General features: G+C 36.0%; 1 protein-coding gene across 1 annotated transcript in view; it reads left to right on the top strand.

Moving 5' to 3' along the window:
- The window catches only part of LOC121370768 (cell division cycle 5-like protein), a 30,470-nt gene extending 16,814 nt beyond the window's left edge, over positions 1 to 13,656 (top strand). The window contains exons 11-19 of the mRNA XM_041496223.1: positions 4,040 to 4,204; positions 5,867 to 6,041; positions 7,146 to 7,282; positions 7,929 to 8,231; positions 9,177 to 9,377; positions 10,086 to 10,283; positions 10,578 to 10,661; positions 11,055 to 11,183; positions 12,210 to 13,656. Of these exons, the coding sequence (XP_041352157.1) occupies positions 4,040 to 4,204; positions 5,867 to 6,041; positions 7,146 to 7,282; positions 7,929 to 8,231; positions 9,177 to 9,377; positions 10,086 to 10,283; positions 10,578 to 10,661; positions 11,055 to 11,183; positions 12,210 to 12,308 (1,491 nt within the window). The 3' untranslated portion in view covers positions 12,309 to 13,656. The remainder of the gene's footprint in view (positions 1 to 4,039; positions 4,205 to 5,866; positions 6,042 to 7,145; positions 7,283 to 7,928; positions 8,232 to 9,176; positions 9,378 to 10,085; positions 10,284 to 10,577; positions 10,662 to 11,054; positions 11,184 to 12,209) is intronic.
- Positions 13,657 to 20,017: the final 6,361 nt, after the last annotated feature.

Below are 20,017 nucleotides of genomic sequence, written 5' to 3' on the forward strand. Positions count from 1 at the left end.
TTTCTCTCTAAGACAATATGTCAAAATTACCATGTTTGACATCCAATAGCCAATGATTAATAAAGCAATGTGCTCTAGTGGTCTCATTTAGCAAAACAAGCTTTATTTGCATTTTGTGCGTGTCTCTGTCTGTCCCATATATAGTTTTGCATAGTGGGGTTTTTTTTTGGGGGGGGGGGGGGAGGGGGTTTGCAATGTCTCAAGTTATCAAACTGAACTTTGGTGTTTTATCTTTATTATGTAGATTTACAGTTCAAGTTTGACTTTCTTGGGGTTTTACCCATTTTTGACTGTTATGGCCTTTGAACTTAGCAGACATGGCATTTTGGGGGTCCAGTTGGGCACATGTATTGCTTTAGCAGTACTTTCAGAATGCTTTTAATTAACAATGTATCATGAATATTAAAATTAATATCTATATTAAAAAACAAATATTCTCTATATTAAAACGTGGTACTGATGATGAATACATTATTGCTTGCTTAGTGCTTTGAGCACAATGAATGCTAACCTTGGAGAACTGAGGTACCAGCTGTTCAATTTCCAGTTTTACAGCTGTTTGAACAACAAATAGACCCAAAGGGGTGTAGTTTGTGTATAAGAGGGAATTAATGGTTACGTACAATACCCACCCATACAAGCAGAATAATAATTATGTAGCATTATTTGCAGTTTGTGTTTGTCTGTCCATCTGTCCCATAGTATTATATAGTTTTGCGAGTTTTGGGTTTTTTGGCAATGTCAAGCTGAACTTTTGTGTTTAAGCTTATTATGCAGATTTAGTTTCAAGTTTGACTTTCTTGTGGTTTTACCCATTTTTAACAGTTATGGCCCTTGAACTTGTTAGACATGAAAATATGTTGGACTCATTAGTCAACATGTATTAAGTTAGCAGTACTCTCAGAATATTTTTTGAAATTACTTTAATATGTTCTTAATATAATCAACATTGTATCATGAATATTCAAATTAATACAAAACAAAAATTCTCTATATTAAAACTTGGTACTGATGATGAAGACATTATTGCTTACTTAGTGCTTTGAGCACAATGAATGCTAACCTTGGAGAACTGAAGTACCAGCTGTTCAATTTCCAGTTTTACAGCTGTTTAAACAGAAAATAGACACAAAGGTTTGCAGTTTGTGTTTCTATATGGGGCAATTGATAGTTAAGTACAATACCAAGCAGAATAATAATGTAGCTTTATTTGCATTGTCCATCTGTCCCATGATATATAGTTTTGCGATTTTATTAAACAAAATTTCAATGTCTCAAGATATCAAGCTGAAGTTTTTTATTTACCATTATTATTTAGATTTACAGTTCAAGTTTGACTTTCCTGGGGTTTTACCTATTTTTAACAGTTATGGCCCTTGAACTTGTTAGACATGAAAATATGTTGGAACCATTAGTTAATATGTATTAAGTTAGCAGTACTCTCAGAATGCTTTTTGAAGTTACTTTAATATGTTCTTAATATAATCAACATTGTATCATGAATATTCAAATTAATACCAATATTACAAAACAAAAATTCTTTATATTAAAACTTGGTACTGATGATGAACAAATTATTGCTTGCTTAGTGCTTTGAGCACAATGAATGCTAACCTTGGAGAACTGAAGTACATGTACCAACTATTCAATTTCCAGTTTTACAGCTGTTTGAACAACAAATAGACACAAAGGGGTGTAGTTTGTGTATCAGGGAGAATTAATACCCACCCATACAAGCAGAATAATAATTATGTAGCATTATTTGCATTTTGTATGTTTGTGTTTGTCTGTCCATTTGTCCCATAGTATTATATAGTTTTGCGAGTGCAATATCAAGCTGAACTTTCGTGTTTAGCCTTATTATGCACATTTAGTTTCAAGTTTGACTTTCTTGGGGTTTTACCCATTTTTAACAGTTATGGCCCTTGAACTTGTTAGACATGAAAATATGTTGGACCCATTAGTTAATATGTATTAAGTTAGCAGTACTCTCAGAATGCTTTTTGAAGTTACTTTAATATGTTCTTAATATAATCAACATTGTATCATGAATATTCAAATTAATACCAATATTACAAAACAAAAATTCTTTATATTAAAACTTGGTACTGATGATGAACACATTATTGTTTACTTAGTGCTTTGAGCACAATGAATGCTAACCTTGGAGAACTGAGGTACCAACTGTTCAATTTCCAGTTTTACAGCTGTTTGAACAACAAATAGACCCAAAGGGGTGTAGTTTGTGTATAAGAGGGAATTAATGGTTAAGTACAATACCCACCCATACAAGCAGAATAATAATTATGTAGCATTATTTGCATTTTGTGTGTTTGTGTTTGTCTGTCCATTTGTCCCATAGTATTATATAGTTTTGCGAGCACAATGAATGCTAACCTTGGAGAACTGAAGTACTATCTGTTCAATTTCCAGTTTTACAGCTGTTTAAACAGCAAATATACACAGAGGGTGTGCTGTGTGTGTGTCTATATCAGGCAATTAATAATTAAGTGCAATATCTTGCAGAATAATAATGTAGCTTTATTTGCATTTTCGCGGTCAGTTTGGGATCGATCCCCATCAGTAGGCCCATTGGGCTATTTCTCGTTTCAGCCAGTGCACCATGACTGGCATTTAAAGCCCATGGTATGTACTGTCTTGTCTGGGATGGTGAATATAAAAGATCCCTTGCTACTAATAGTAAAATGTAGCAGGTTTTCTCTCTAAGACAATATGTCAAAATTACCATGTTTGACATCCAATAGCCAATGATTAATAAAGCAATGTGCTCTAGTGGTGTCATTTAGCAAAACAAGCTTTATTTGCATTTTGTGCGTGTCTCTGTCTGTCCCATATATAGTTTTGCATAGTGTTTTGTTGTGGTTTTTTTGAGGGGGGAGGGGGGTTTGCAATGTCTCAAGTTATCAAACTGAACTTTGGTGTTTATCTTTATTATGTAGATTTACAGTTCAAGTTTGACTTTCTTGGGGTTTTACCCATTTTTGACTGTTATGGCCTTTGAACTTAGCAGACATGACATTTTGGGGGTCCATTTGGGCACATGTATTGCTTTAGCAGTACTTTCAGAATGCTTTTAATTAACATTGTATCATGAATGTTAAAATTAATATCAATATAAAAAAACAAATATTCTCTATATTAAAACGTGGTACTGATGATGAATACATTATTGCTTGCTTAGTGCTTTGAGCACAATGGGTGATAACCTTGGAGAACTGAGGTACCAGCTGTTCAATTTTCAGTTTTACAGCTGTTTAAACAGAAAATAGACACAAAGGTTTGCAGTTTGTGTGTCTATATGGAGCAATGATAGTTAGGTACAATACCAATCAGAATAATAATGTAGCGTTATTTGCATTTTGTGTGTTTCTATCTGTCCATCTGTCCCATAATCAGGGCTTCTAGATTATGGTAGCCCCACTCCCATGGCTAGTGATATTCAGTGCTGGGCTAGTAAATAATTACTATTGCCATGCTTGACGGCTAGTGAAAAAAAAAGAGATTAAATGTTGCAGTTAAGTCTGTTTTGTAAATATGAATATCCTGACCCCACCCCAACCCCCAATGTTAGTGTTTTTAAGCTCTGTCTCCCTCTTTAGGTGACATATCTGATTATTATTATTTAGTAAAATTGTATTAACTTAAAGTAAAGTAGGGCTAGTGAATTTTAAATCGTGGTTAGTAAAAAAAAAAAAATCGCTGATCCCATGGCTAGTGGATTTTAGAAAAATTCTAGAAGTCCTGCCCATAATGTTATATAGTTTTGCTGATTTATTTTGGTTTTGTTGCAATGTCTCAAGATATCAAGCTCAATCTTTGTGTTTACCTTTATTATGTAGATTTACAGATCAAGGTTGACTTTCGTGGGGATATACCCATTTTTGACTGTTAGTAGTGTTGCGACCCTTGAACTTAGCAGACATAAATGTTTGTTGAGCCCTGTAGGGAACATGTATTACTTTAGCAGTACTGTCAGAATTCCTTTAACACATTACTTGTATTCTTTTTCTGTGTTCAGGTGGTGAAAGTGGGCCAGGCCAGTGAGTATGCCCGACAGCAGGCTGAGGAAGCCGGGAGGGTGGACAGTGCTTCTAAAACACTGTTACAGGACTACAACACAACGCCCAATTCCATCAACCTCCGCACTCCGAGAACACCAGCCAGTCAGGATACCATTCTTCAGGTGAGTAGCAAATAGGCTTCACGAGTTAGGTATCAATGTTTCAGTGTTGGGACATGTCTGTATAGCATCCTTATGCTGTTTTTATTTAACAGCAACTTACAATCCTCTATGGAAATGGTGTATATGGAAGTCTTGATGGGCCACTCAGATTGTTTGACTCCTTAATAGGTTGAGTGCCGCCTCTGTAGGTTATGTTTCGTTGATGAAAGGGGCTGTACTTGAAATATTAAGAAACCCTCACATAATCACTTATTAGAACTTTTGTGTGTGGATGTTGCATTTAATAAAGATTCTTTCATAATAAAAAAACATCTAAATTAAAGTAGTTCTGTATAGTTTAAGTATGGTACTGATGATGAATATATCATTGATGTGTTAGTGCCTACAGCACAGTGACTGTTAACCTTGGAGAGCTGAAGTACCCGCCATTAAATTAACAGTTGTAGTTGGGTGGAATGTAGTTCTGTGGTAGAGCACTTGCCTGAAGTGCAGTAGGTTGTGGGATCAACCTGGACCCACATTTTCAGTGCTATCTTTGCACCTTGATATTGTAAAACCATTATAGGTTATGGCATGTGTTGTCGTGATGTAATAGCTTATGGCCATTTTACAATATTGTAGCTCTCAAATAGCTTTAACAATCTGTAGCCAGTACCCTACAAAGGCTGTGGTAAGGGAACCCTCACAAAATCTTTCATAAACGTTTTCAATTTTATTTAACATAGTGTCAGTACAAGTTAATTTTATCTTGTATTTTGTATAACTGATTATTTGATTTTTCTTTTGTGAACAAAATATGACATAACCGTAGTTCATTCTAATGCAGTTTTTGTTTAAAATACCCTGTAGAACAGGTAAAATGAAACAGTTTTTGATGGAGAATAGTTTTCTGTAGCTAACGATTATATATTGGGGTTGGGCGTGTGTGTGTGTGTAACATTTAATAAACATTCTGTTGTATTAAAGCATCTAAAGAAAAGTAGTACTCTGTATTCAAACATGGTACAGATGATACATCTATCATTGATTTGTTAATATCAACCGTGGAGGTGGTAGAGATGGGTTATAAGATTGATCACCCTTGGTGGATCTAATCGTTCTCTCCTTTCATAACCGACTCCCCACAACTGGTACATCAAAGTGTGCTGTCCTGTCTGTGGGGAAGTACATACAAAAGATTCCTTGCTGCCATTAGGTAGAAGTATCCTCACAAAATCCTTCATTGTAAAAGTGCTGTCTGTGTACTCTGAATTTGGAATACTGCCCTCTAATAATTTTAAGTGGACTGAAATTCTTGAAGAATGTCAAGAGGGCTAGACATATATTGATTAACTTAATCGTTCTGTTACATTAAGTCTTCTGATTTAAGGTAGATCTGTATAAATAATTTAAACATGGTATGATGGTACTGATGATGAGTATTTCATTGATGTGTTAGTGCTTACAGCACAATGACTACCAACCTTGGAGAACTGAAGTACCTGACCTTAAGTAGTCTTTGTCATAACAGCTTCTGAATTACTTTAATAAGGTGTACTAGTTAATTACTAATTAAAAGAAAGTTTGCGGACAACTTCAGAGAAGAAACATTTGTTTTCTTTAATTCTATGTAAGCAAAGCAATTGACAAAGTATGTTGGTATTTTAATTTATTATTTTGTAGGAAGCCCAGAACATCATGGCGCTGACGAATGTGGACACACCCCTGAAGGGTGGGCTGAACACTCCCCTGCATGAGAGTGATTTCAGTGGGGTCACACCGAGACACCAGACCCCTCACACCCCCAACACTGTCCTTGGTACACCTTTCAGAACACCAAGCTCCATGACTGATGGAGGTCAGTGATGTTTGCTCTTTTTGACAATCTGTAGACAGTTGACAATTATTAGATGGTGGAAGGGGTGGAAATAATCACCATACACAGCTGTCACAATCCATATCTCAAATGTATTTAAGATGCTATACTACCCATTAACTTATAGTATGTTACAGTGAATCCCCTCAAAATTGTCTATATAAAAGATCCCTTGCTGCCAATCGAAAAGAATAGCCCATGAAGTGGCAACAGCAGGTTTCCTCCTTCAATATCTGTGTGGTCCTTAACCATATGTCTGATGCCATATAACTAAATAAAATGTGTTGAGTGCGTCGTTAAATAAAACATTTCCTTCCTTCCTTCTCAAAACTGGGCCCTCTGTAAACCAGAATTCCTTAAAAACCAGATTTTTTTTTTATATAGTTCCTTTTTAAATCTCGGAACAGAACAGAACAGAACCTCTCTAACTGGATACATTTTAAAATTGGACTTTACTTGGTCCTGTTAGACCGTCCTCGGTGGCGTTGTGGCAGGCCATCGGTCTACACGCTGGTAGGTACTAAGTTCGGATCCCAGTCGAGGAATGGGATTTTTAATCCAGATACCGACTCCAAACCCTGAGTGAGTGCTCCGCAAGGCTCAATGGGTAGATGTAAACCACTTGCACTGACCAGTGATCCATAACTGGTTCAACAAAGCCATGGTTTGTGCTATCCTGCCTGTGGGAAGCGCAAATAAAAGATCCCTTGCTACTAATCGGAAGAGTAACCCATGTAGTGGCGACAGCGGGTTTCCTCTCAAAATCTGTGTGGTCCTTAACCATATGTCTGATGCCATATAACCGTAAATAAAATGTGTTGAGTGTGTCGTTAAATAAAATATTTCTTTCTTTCTTTCTGGTCCTGTTAGTGTCCGATTTAAAAGAGATTCACAGTACATTTATTAATATTGAAAAATATATTTATTGTTACTAAATCATGTCAATTATACATTATTCAAAGTGACTGGTGGGCCAAAAGCATTAATTCACCATTCCTTTAAGACATTAGTTTTAAAATTGAGGAAATGAAGCCAAAAGCAGTGCTGTGATATTCTAAGCGTAATCTGTTGTTTTCAACCTAACAGGACTGACACCGCGGATGGGCATGACTCCGAGACAGGGGGCCGGAGGAATGACTCCACAGCAGACTCCAATACGCGACAAACTCAACATCAACCAGATGGACGAAGATGACAGTCAGCAGTTTGACAAATTTCATCAGGTATTAGTCTTTAGTATTAAATATTTTATAAATAAAAAGCTTTAAAAATATACTATATAGGTAAATTTTCATTAATAGTCATGTGCCATTTCTGTGTGACAACAATAGAATGTCAAACAAAATAAGGAATTTCGATAAATTTATAGTTTTTTAAAAGAGAATTTTGCTATATTATTTGTCTTGTTGGTCTTGTTACGGTCATTGTCAATCTATAATACATGAGTCAAAGAAGAAGTTATAACACTGAATCTGTTTAAAATTCTTATTTGAGTAATGTTGAGTTTCATATCAATCTACAATACAGTTGATGAGTCACATAAGTTAAAACATTTAGTTTCCATTTAAAATTTATACTTTATTAATGTTGAATTTCAAATTACTGTGAATTGCATTTCAGTTCCAGCATAATATTATAAAGACAGTCTTATATAAATGCTTTTGAAGAATATTTCACCTACTAAATATTGTTACGAGACTGTAGTTAATGAAATAAACTAGTGTGAAACCTAACCTTAAAAACTTAAGATTTGTTTCACTAGTAATTAAGTTACCTGTAAGCATCAGAAATTACTCTTACTTTGTATATTTGTATTTCTCTGTACTCGAAATGAAAGGTGTTTTTTTTAATGTTCTTTATACATTTTAGAAGGACCTTAAATCTCACCTGAAACAAGGTCTGGCAGGTCTACCCCAGCCTAAGAACGATTACGAGATCGTCGTCCCAGAAGACGAGATGGCGGCTGGTACCGAGTCTGGCAATGTTGAGATGGTGTCGGACCAGGCCGATGTCGACGAGGAGACCGAGCTGGAGATCCAGCAGCAGCGACTACAGGAGATGAAGCTGCGGTCCCAGGCCGTGCAGCGAGAACTGCCGCGACCCACCGACGTCAATGCCAGTGTGCTCAGAGTGGTCAGCTCGCACGACCCACCACTGACGGAGCTACAGAAAGTGAGTCTTGTTTTAGAACAGCAGTGATAGCTGGATTTGTTAAGATTTGTTTTGTTTTTAAGTGGATAAGCAGTTAAGACAGTGGGCGACTTGACACACACACACACACATACCACAATCCGCCACTGACAGAACTGCAGAAAGTGAGTCTGAGAATATCAGTAATAGCTAGACTTGTATAAAGATTTTTTTTTTTTTTTAAATGAATAGGCAGTTAGAGAATGGGCATCTTGAGATTTTGAGACACACACCACAATCTACCTCAGACAAAACTGCAGAAAGTGAGTCTGTTTGAGAATATCAGTAATAGCTGGACTTGTCGAGATTTGTTTTTTTAAGTGGATAGACAGTTACGGGCATCTTGAGATTTTGAGACACACACACATCAGTTGTAAGAACAATATTAAAAACATAGACAATCATTTCTTGTGGTGCGGCCTAAATGATTCTAGCCCCATTCTTATAAAACTTTTAGAGACTAGATGCTAATGGCGTCTGAGACTTTTAGCGCTATGGCAACACTATACAAATTGTATGTATCTGACGTCATTAGAGATTTGAGCCTAGACTGAAGTTCTATTAGTCCCCTACCAGTTCAACTGGAGTGGATTATATACGTTTCATCACTATTCGTCTGCCTGTCCCACAGTTTTCCTGCACCTGTTTTTTCACAATGCCTAAAGATATTGAACTGAAATTTTGTGTATAGCTTTATAATGTACTGTTACTTTCGTGGCTTTTTACCCATTTTTCATTGAGTTATGGCCTTTGAACTTAAAAGATACAAAAATTTGTTAGGCTCGGTACGGAACATGTATTGCTTTAGCAGTACTCTCAGAATGTTTGTTAGCATACACCTTTGTAACTATCTCCACACTCCACTCGTAGCTGGCCTGGTGCTCTTGTAAGTGCATATTCCATTTATGAGCTTTGTTTACATTGTAGGCTGAAGAATTGATTAAAAAGGAGATGATAACAATGCTGCACTATGATGCTCTGTACTCCCCCACCCCCGGTCAGCTTGGCATCGCCCCTGGAGCCAAGAAGAACACGCCTAGTCAGAAGGGAGTGCTGAACCAGGCCCAGCACTTGGCTTACCTTGAACAGAACTCGTATGAAACGTATTTGGAAGACGAACTCGAGCAGGTAAGTCATGGTCAACATTGGTTTCAAGAATACGGTTAACATATCTTTAATATTTACATCCTGTGTTGCATCTGTTTATTCTGTTACATGGGATTGACCATACAACCTCTTGGTCTTGTGACGTACTATGTTACATCTGAGTATTCTGTTACATGGGATTGACCATACAACCTCTTGGTCTTGTGACGTACTATGTTACATCTGAGTATTCTGTTACATGGGATTGACCATACAACCTCTTGGTCTTGTGACGTACTATGTTACATCTGAGTATTCTGTTACATGGGATTGACCATACAACCTCTTGGTCTTGTGACGTACTATGTTACATCTGAGTATTCTGTTACATGGGATTGACCATACAACCTCTTGGTCTTGTGACGTACTATGTTACATCTGAGTATTCTGTTACATGGGATTGACCATACAACCTCTTGGTCTTGTGACGTACTATGTTACATCTGAGTATTCTGTTACATGGGATTGACCATACAACCTCTTGGTCTTGTGACGTACTATGTTACATCTGAGTATTCTGTTACATGGGATTGACCATACAACCTCTTGGTCTTGTGACTTACTATGTTACATTGAGTATTCTGTTACATGGGATTGACCATACAACCTCCTGTTCTTAAGACCTTTGTCCTTTGAGTTGATGTAGCCATTGTTGACTGATCCTGTTTATTCTTCTTCTTGTTTGTGCAGGCACAGTCCCTGCTTCAGAAGGAGATGGATGTGGTGAAGAAGGGGATGAACCACGGTGACCTGACCCTGGAGGCATTCTCCCAGGTGTGGGACGAGTGCTACTCACAGGTGCTCTACCTGCCCTCGCAGAACAGGTACACCCGCGCCAACCTCGCCAGCAAGAAGGACCGCATTGATTCTCTCGACAAACGCCTCGAGGTCAGTCTTCATGTTTTGTTGAAGATATTTTTCTCATGTTGTTGTGTATATAAAAATGTTTAACACATTGTGATATGTCAACAACAAAAAAAAGTACACATATGTCCTTAAGTATACTGTTTAAATCATGTTTGTTGTATACTTAAATGTTTTATAACTTTATGTGGTGAATATACTAAAACTGTGATTTTTATGACATGTCAAGGATAACTTATGCACTCATGCACTAGAATTAAACATTTATTTTAAGACTATATTCTGAATCTCATGACTCTTGGGTTTTTTTTTTTTCAGGCCAACAGAAACCATATGACCAAAGATGCTAAACAGGCAGCAAAAATGGAGAAAAAACTGAAAATATTACTTGGAGGTTATCAGGTAGGGTTGATATCTTATCATTCATTTCGACTATCCACAAATCAGTGCATTTGTTTGTTTGTTCGTTCATTTATGTATCATGCTTTTCCACCAAATATATTTTTTGAAAACTATTTTGTTCCCTAAAATTAAATATTTCCTTGACTTTATTAGTTATTAACAACATTCAACAATGTTGATATATAAAATATTTTTAATTTTTTTTAAAAATTCTCTTTATGAGCTTATTTTTTAAAGACTACATAACAAAATGATTAAAGATGACTTTCGAGAATATAGAAAAAACTTGTAAATGAAAGGAGAAATGTTTTTTAAGCAAAATTCTTTGTTTGAAAAATCCTTATGTTGTCCCTTTTTTCAGTCTTTTTAACAAGAGTTGTTTTATAATTACAGTCCAGAGCCCAAGGCTTAATGAAGCAATTTCATGACCAGTACGAGCAGATAGAACAGACTTTTGTGGAATTGAAAACATTTGAAAACCTCAGACAGCATGAGATTGGAGCCATCCCCAAGAGATTAGAGGTGAGATTATATATACAGTGAGACCTGTCTAAACTGGATCATGTTGGGGGGGGGGGGGGGGGGGGGGGCCTAATATTTATCCCATTTAGACAGGATCCAGTGTTTAGAGGGTGGCATTATAGAATTAAAAATGTTTTGGGTTCGTGAAACTTTGCCAGTTTTGACAGGATTCCGATTTGTTCAGGTCAGGTTTTGACCAATATTGCATGTAATTGACAATACTATCTGAGACGTCTTCCACTAAAAAGTCGTACCCAGCTATTAGTATAGGTATTTTATAGTGTGTATGGGTTTTTTTCACAGTAGTAGAAGCCATGTGTAAATAGCACCACACTTATTAGGTGCTAAATGAAGCAGCAGGTAATTGTTTGGCAATAGGATAAAGATTTTTTTTTTGGCACAGGCAAACAAAGTACTATTTTCAGTATAGGCATCTGTGTTGTGTTCTCTGTACTAGCTGCCATGTTGAATGTGGTATTATTAAACCTGTCCAAATAGTAGTGGTTGTTAAATGATGCACGTGCAATAACAAATGAATTGGAATCATGGGTGCTGTTTGGTGGAAGGAAATTAAACTCTTCGAGCTGACATGTTTTCATGTTTACGGGCTCGAGTGGTTTACTGGTGACTTTCCAAGATTACTTGCTGTGGTTTAGGTCTTAACATTCCATTATTGCTGAGATTTCTTTACAACTGGATAAACTCTTAGGTCGTAAGTGCTATTATTTCATATATTTAGGACATGTAATTTAAGCAATGATTATTGTGCCAAGCTCTTGATGTTAATCTTGTAATTAACATTTTGTTAGTTAATTTTCTACAGATTGAGTCATGAAAAAAAATTGGATTCATTATCGCTAAATATTTCAATTAATGGCTAATACTGATTTTGTAAATAACATTTTGTTGGTTAAATTTGAGTAAAATCAGTAATTTGTTTCATTAAAAAAAGAGAAGTATCTTTTAACCTTTGTTTGCCTTAATCCCACTAATCTTATAATTAACAAAACATGTATTACCTTTCAGTCATTAACGGAAGATGTACAGCGACAAACGGAGAGAGAACGGGAACTGCAGAAGCGATACAGCGAACTCCAGCATAAAAAGGACATTTTGTACAGATGAGAGAAAGTGCGGCAGATTGATAATTAACAATCATGACATGTTACTGATTTCTGTGATCGAACACTGGAACATTGGGTGGGGTGGGGCAGAAACACTAGTGTTTGTAGACTAAGTAAAGATGTCTAATGAAATGAAAGTGTGTGTGTTCAACTCTGTACCAAAAGAAAGAAAACCGAGGCATGTTCAGGAGGGTGAGCCAGCGACTGCTAGATTGGTTTTTGCACCTAATGTGAGATGAATGTGATATGATAGAAGATGATAGTACCAGTCAAATTATTCCTGAGTGCCCAGCCTCCTGAACAAGCCACTGGTCACCACTTTGGTGATTATTATTATTAGATGTATTAGATAACTTCCAAATGGATTGTGCTAAAAGTTGGGATCTGATGATGTTATTGTTTGTAACCTAAGACATTTTATGCATTAAATTCAGTGGTAGTATATTAAAACATCCAGTGGTTTGTTATTGTACACATTAAAATAAACATGGGTTATGTATACAACCAGTAATATTACTGAACACATTAAATAGTTTATTGAAGTTTGAACATTAAACAATGACTGTCACGTTACTGTGCACATTCAAATAGATTATTGTGTTTGTACCAAATCAGATATATTACTGTACATATTACCATTGATATGAATAATGTTAAAATTGATCATCAATAAAAAAAAAAAATATATACCCCTTAAGATGGATACTAACATTGAAAATGCTTTGGAGTCATGCAGTGATTGATATATTCTGTATATTCTCATTTGTAAAAAGGTTTTGTCATTCCAGCATAGATAAATCAATTTCTGTAAACAAATAACATATTACCTTTGACATAATTTTTGTTTTTAAATTCTGCACCACAAAAAAAAAAAAAAAAAAAAAAAAAAATTGAAAATACAAATTAATTGTTGTTAAAAAAACAACAACCTCTAAACAGATAACTAACATTCAAAGTATGTTTTGTAGTCATGAAGTAATTGATATATTCTCTATTTTCTCATTTTTCACTCAATCCTTGTAGAACTGTTTTTATCATTCCAACCTAGACAAATCAATTTCTAAAATTAAGTTTTCATAAACAGCAAATACTTATTTCTTGAAATAAAGAAACTCATCCATCAATTGAAAAATGTGCAAAACGAAACTGGTGAGCATAACCATTTGTAATACATATAGTCCTGTAAATCCACCAGTTGTTGAATTTCAGCAATTTGACATTACACATTTCAATTTTATTAAAGCTATTTGTGCATTCATTTTGTTTTAATCATATCAGAGCAGTGAAGCTAATTCCAGCTTCTTCATTATATTAAAGGTGGTGAAATGAAAATAAATGTGTTATGTGATTGTTTTTTGTTTTGTTATTTGGTAAAGATATACTCTCAACAGCAAAAATATTTCTCATATCAGAGGCTGTGGTATGTGCTAAATGTCAAAAGTACCAAATATTTGACATCCAGTAGCCGATTAATAAATCAATGCTGTCGTTGGACAAAGCAAACTTTAACCAATAGCTACCACAAGACATTTTGCAAATACAGTAGAATCTTGATGGGTCGAACTCGAAAGGGTCGAATACACTGCAACGCTCGAACCAAAAATGAAGTCCAGAGTTACACTTACACGTTAACCGAATGGATAGTATGAACTACCCTATGGGTATTTTCTCGAGCACAGACAGTTCGAGCCACAAGGATTCAACTATTATTTTAAAATGAAAAACTGCTTCTTGTAGCTATAAAAAAAGGTTGCCAATTAAACCGTTAATAATTCCTTTCCTGTGATAAATGTGTGATTTGTGGTATGACAAAGCTATATACCACCAGTGGGTGATGGCATTAAGGAAATCTGAATGACTGTTCCACAGTAATGACTTTGAAGCCAAATTGATTGTTCCGTGATGTAAGTTAACCTGGAACTGATTGCTCCGTGACATAGAAATAAACTACAAATGCAAGTGCTGTACATTATTTTGAGTTAGAAAACACATCTAAACCTACTTTTTGTGGATGTATAAGAAATACTGATCAACTGAAGAAATGCAAATATTAATTAAAGTTAATTTAATTTATTCAATTTGAATCCTGTTAAAACTACCATTGTCTATTAAAACTATCAGTGTCATTTAGACCCATTTTACAGTACTTAATTAATTTTGTCATGGAAAAAAAATTCACATTTCTTTTGTTTTTCAGAATAGAATACATTTACGTTCGTTTGATACCATTTACATCTTAAGCTGCATTCACTCATTAGGTATGTTTTGAAACATCTTGTAAGATAAATGATTTATCTAATGGCCACTGATGCAGTATTTTCTATTTTTGAGCAAGGTAATGGACAAAAATGGTAAACATTATCGACCATGGAAGTGTGATGTAACTCATATATCAGTCCAGCATTTGTCCGAAGACCCCTGCGTGTGCTGTAACCTCACCGTGGTGCAGGGGTGTAAACATTGTCTTTGAGAATGGCCAATACAGCACAAATCCCCTTGTTTTCTTCGTGATACAATTGAAATTTTGAGTAAAAGTCAGTATCTTTATGTGATATTTGTATTTTTGCAGTTCTTTACACTGTTTTTATTTAAATCTTGAATTTTTTTGGTATTTATGTTGATCATCACTTTATTTGTTTGCATTACCATAGTTTGACACCCAATATCCGATGTATTTTTCATGCTGGAGTGTGGTTAAACATTCATTCATTCATTCGTTCATTCATCTCATTGTCCGAAGAGAACAGTCTCGGGTTCGATCATCATCGGTGAACCTTTTCCTGTACAAATCATTGACCCACAACTGGTACATCTATTCTAAAAGGTTGTGTGTTGGAAAATACATATAGAATTTATATATATATTTTTTGAATTTACATATAGAATATGATCTCTTGCTTCTTTTCAGTAGGAATAGCCTGTATAGCACCACAAGTTTCTTCTTTGTCATTCTAGACAAAGTGGCACTAGAAATTACATCGGTAATCCACAGTGGAATATGTGCCAAGATGCTAAACATTAATTTCCTTATTTTAATCATAGAAAAGTTTTAATTGTTTTAGTGACATCACAAGAGCACTGGTTCATTAAAGGGACTGTCCTGAGTTCAGTGGCGGATTATGGTGATTTCCCAGATGCACGGAACCCCCCCCCCCCCCTCGCGGCTACCCCCCCCTCCCCCAACCCTACCATGTAGATCTAAATTGATGTTCACATGTGTGTACCCTCTCTCCCCTCATTCATGCACAACGATTGAAAAAAAAAAAATAGCCTGCCTACCTACCCCTAACCCCCAATGTTACTGGAAACATGATTGTTTCCTTTCCTTATCAAATTATAAAATTTACATATTGTTTCGGAAAAACCCCTTACCTAAAGCATCCACCCCTGCTGATTTTGCAGTCATTGTAAGATGTTTCTTAATTTAGAGTTTGTTTTGACGACTAAAGATTACGTATTAAATACATTTTCTTGTTTAGAATAAAAATATCTGTAAATATATACAGTGTACTAACGTTTTCAGCAGTCAGTTTTCATTTTACTTCATACTTCATAATATTTATTTTTTCATAAATACAAAACTATTGGAAGGTATAATCTAACCATTAGGACAACCCCCCCAAAAAACCTGTGTTAATAACAGACACTGATATTTTAAACCAGAAAATATATTTAATATGTAAGTTTAGTCATCAAAAATATGTTTCAGTGGCAATGAACTCAAAATAGTACCTCTAATCATCGGCTCCTGGATGGGACGAGGGGGGGGGGGGGGGGGGGGAATCAGTGAATGGGATCAGCAAAGGTATTTGAACCACGGGTGTTCAGGTCTTGGTTGAAGTTCATGGGTGTTTAATTAGTACCACTCGATGGAACGAGTCATATCCTGTGTTGTATATAAACTCAATGTATACAACACAGGATATGACTCGTTCCAGCGAATAGTACTGATAGTCCAAGCTCCAAAACCCATGTTTGACACGGTAAGCTGCAGAAGGTTTCTGTGCATTTTTGAATACAATGTCATCACCTGAAACAATCCAGGGTTGGGTACTAAATTTTGACCTTGGCATGTTACTTTTTTTCACTATCATTGTTAAGGTATTGTGGGTAAATGTATAACTATTTTAATCAAAGGTATCAGAGTATTCTGTCATCTAAACTGATTAAACTCTTAACCAGAAATACAATAAATAATTAAACAATAAAACCAACCATGTACACAAATTCAAAGCATAAAAAACTAAAATTGCAATCCAGGGACTACATAACCCCAAACCGTAATTACCCCCCCCCCCCCCCCCCCCCCCAATTTATTAATTTCAGTAATAATTTGATCTAAACACGTTCTGTAGCATCATGTCCTACATAATTACAAGGTTATAATTGTAATCAATGTCTATTAACAATATGGCCGTCGATGATGAATTATGTTTTATACATCGCACATAATGCTAATAGGTACTGGGTTCACGTCCCGGTACTAGCTCCCATTCTGATTGTGTTTTAACGGCTTAACATGGTGTAGGCCTGCAACAACTACACCGACTTCTCTCTCACTAAACACTAACAACTAACCATTAACCTCCTGTACTTGCCAAACAGTCCAGATAGCTGAAGTGTATGCAAGAATACTTTGTTTGAACATGAATTAAGTCTTGTTTCCATGAAATATGTAGCGGGTCTGCGACAGACGCAGATCGACGGGAACCATAAAATGTTTTTGGTCTGTATTGATTTGTGTATGTCGCCGAAGTGTATCAAAAACCAGGCTTAAGGATGAAAATTAGATTGAAATGTATTAATAAAATAAACACAGGGTCTTTGAACTGTTACGTTGTCGGCTCTGCTAACAAGAATCCTTGGCGAAACAAAACAAAACAGTAAACATTTGGATTATTGATAATGGTTGTACCCTTTATATACTGAACCGCATAGGAAACTTGCTATGATATTTTAGCTTATATAATACTAGATACGTTATTCAATACATTTTATTTCCCCTAATGGAATACATAGTAATTTAGTGAATACAAGCATAAATACAGGATTATGCCGTCATTATGTGGACTTCAGTGCTTTAAAAACAGGAATACATAGACAGTCTGAACCATCACAAATATCGTCCAAAATAATGAGGTTTTCATTATTTGATTTTAGTATCCCCAATCTAGTTTTATTCAGGGGATGTGTACAAATGATACAATAATGAGAAAGCTTCTGCAGCTCGCCGTGTCATGTCCAACTAGAAATAGCGCCCCTACAGAATCTGGAGCTTGCACTATGATTAAACACTCATAAACTCCAACCAGGACCCGAACGCCCGTGATTTGAACCTATGATCACAGAACTTGAGGCGAACGCTCTGCGAACTGAGCTAGATTCCACCTCCTTAATTTAACCATTGAAATTCATGTATTGGTAAATATGTTTAATTCCATGACCTTTAACGTCCGTCAGAGGTAGACAAAATAAACGATTTACCGGAGAAAAAGAACTTTACCAACACACTTGGCCTTATGGGCTACTACTACCAATAGCATTAAGGAAACTTTTAATGCACTTTTCTATACACAAGACAGAAGCCTTTAATATTTTTAACGTTACCTGTCTACGCTGGACAATATCAATCTCAAAGTTCAAACTAAGTATTTTAACAAGACGTTGATTCTCCGGTTGTCTTTTTATACTGAAGTTTATCAGACAGAATATTGAACACACTATTTTATTTGAGTAAAATTGCTCGAGGACTTGGTGTCATCCCATACAGCTACACTGAAGTTGAGAAGCATTGGGCTCCACTAGTACGACACAACAGGGACCATAATAAGTATACATATATATATATATATACACTTCAAAAAAGTAGGGGAACCTGAACTATTAATGTTAATATCAACTATTAGACCGAACATACGTTTTGACCACAGACATCAGGTCTGTTTATCAACACACCGAAACACATTCCATAGTTTGCACAGTTGCCCTGTACACGTGCGTGGGGTGTCATTCTCGATTTTGACAATTTCCAGGAAGGTCGATTAATCACTGTAAAACATTATTTCTGTCAATCTTTTTTCATTCTGTTGATCATACAGTTGTTATTGTTTTGTTTTTAGTCATTTTTATTGTTTGAATTTGCGATTTACTGATAAAAAACGTCACATTTCAAATTTCACTTTTGACCCCAATCGTCCTTCAAGCTCTATGGTGGTCATAAAACCTACTGTAATACTGAACTACCGGTTGCAATGTTTGCCCAATTAATTCACTATTATCATATAACGTTTCCTAACAGCTAATATACTTTACAATTTTGGCAATTGTAAATTCTTTTTGGAGTTCCCCTACTTTTTTGAAGAGTATATAAATATTTTAAATTTGACAACGGAAGGCTGCAATTTGAGACTGAGAAGCACTGGGCTCCACTAGTACGACAAAACAGGAACCATAATAATTATATCTATATCTACCTATCTATCTATCTATCTATATCTCTATCTATATCTCTATCTATATCTATATCTATCTATCTCTATCTATCTCTATATCTATCTCTATCTCTATCTCTATCTCTATCTCTATCTCTATCTATATCCATATCCATATCCATATCCATATCCATATATACTGACACACAATAAAAACGCAAAACAGATATTTTTCAATATTTTGTTGTGATTAATGAAAAATATATTTATTGGACTTAAAATAACAATTTATGAGAGGAAGCCATTGATTGGTACTTTTGTCTGGGTTTTAATCCTGGTTTTGTTCTCGTTACATATACAATAGCAGAAACACAAAATGGTGTGAAATGCGTTCACTACATTCTCAATCATGCTGCATGCAATGCACGTGAAATGCCAGTATGTGGACACATAAAAGTCACGTAACGGTGTCATATTCCTCGTCACATTAAGAATGCCACGACTCCGAGAAGAACAAAGGGAGCGAGCGTTGGGCATGGCTCAAGGGGGGAAGTTGCTAGGACCTTCAGAGTCCATCCATCAACTATTGGACGACTTGTTGAACGTCACCAACAGACCGGGAGTGTCCGTGATCGACCTCGACCTGGTCAACGTCCCGTTACGACCTCACACCAAGATCGGCAGATTCGACGACACCACCTCCGTGACCGGTTCAGAACTGCGACGATGACAGCAAGCAACACGATAGGACGTCATGGAAGGCATATCCATCCGATGACACCGCGACATCGTGCTGCGAGACTACAGTTTGCTCTCCAGAATGGTAATCATCCACCAGCCTTTTACCGGAGCATTGTGTTTCCTGTCACCCTATAACACGACTTGTTGAAAATGTGCTTGCACCCCCTCCCCCAATGCATTCCTGGCTATGTCAATGTCCTCAGCTCCCACGCCCCGTGTGTGTATTCATATATAATACTTTATTCCACTGTAATACTGCCGTGTTTTGTCACCTTGCGATGTGGGGAGATGTAGTCTTTGCGATTGCATCGATTTTCCAATCATGTCACGGTTTTGTATAAATGTCCCTGCTGTAATTGTTTTGTCGTTTTTATATAGCGCCTAAATGTATCCAGTGCCAGAATATAAATACCTGTTTAGTTTAGATAGCGTCTAAATGTGTCCAATACTAGAATATAAAAAACGGTTTAGTTCAGACAGCGCTTTAATGTGTCCAATATTAGAATATAAAAAACGGTTTAGTTCAGACAGCGTCTAA

The sequence above is a fragment of the Gigantopelta aegis genome, chromosome 4, assembly GCF_016097555.1.
Source record: "Gigantopelta aegis isolate Gae_Host chromosome 4, Gae_host_genome, whole genome shotgun sequence".
NCBI classification, from domain to species: Eukaryota; Metazoa; Mollusca; class Gastropoda; order Neomphalida; family Peltospiridae; genus Gigantopelta; species Gigantopelta aegis.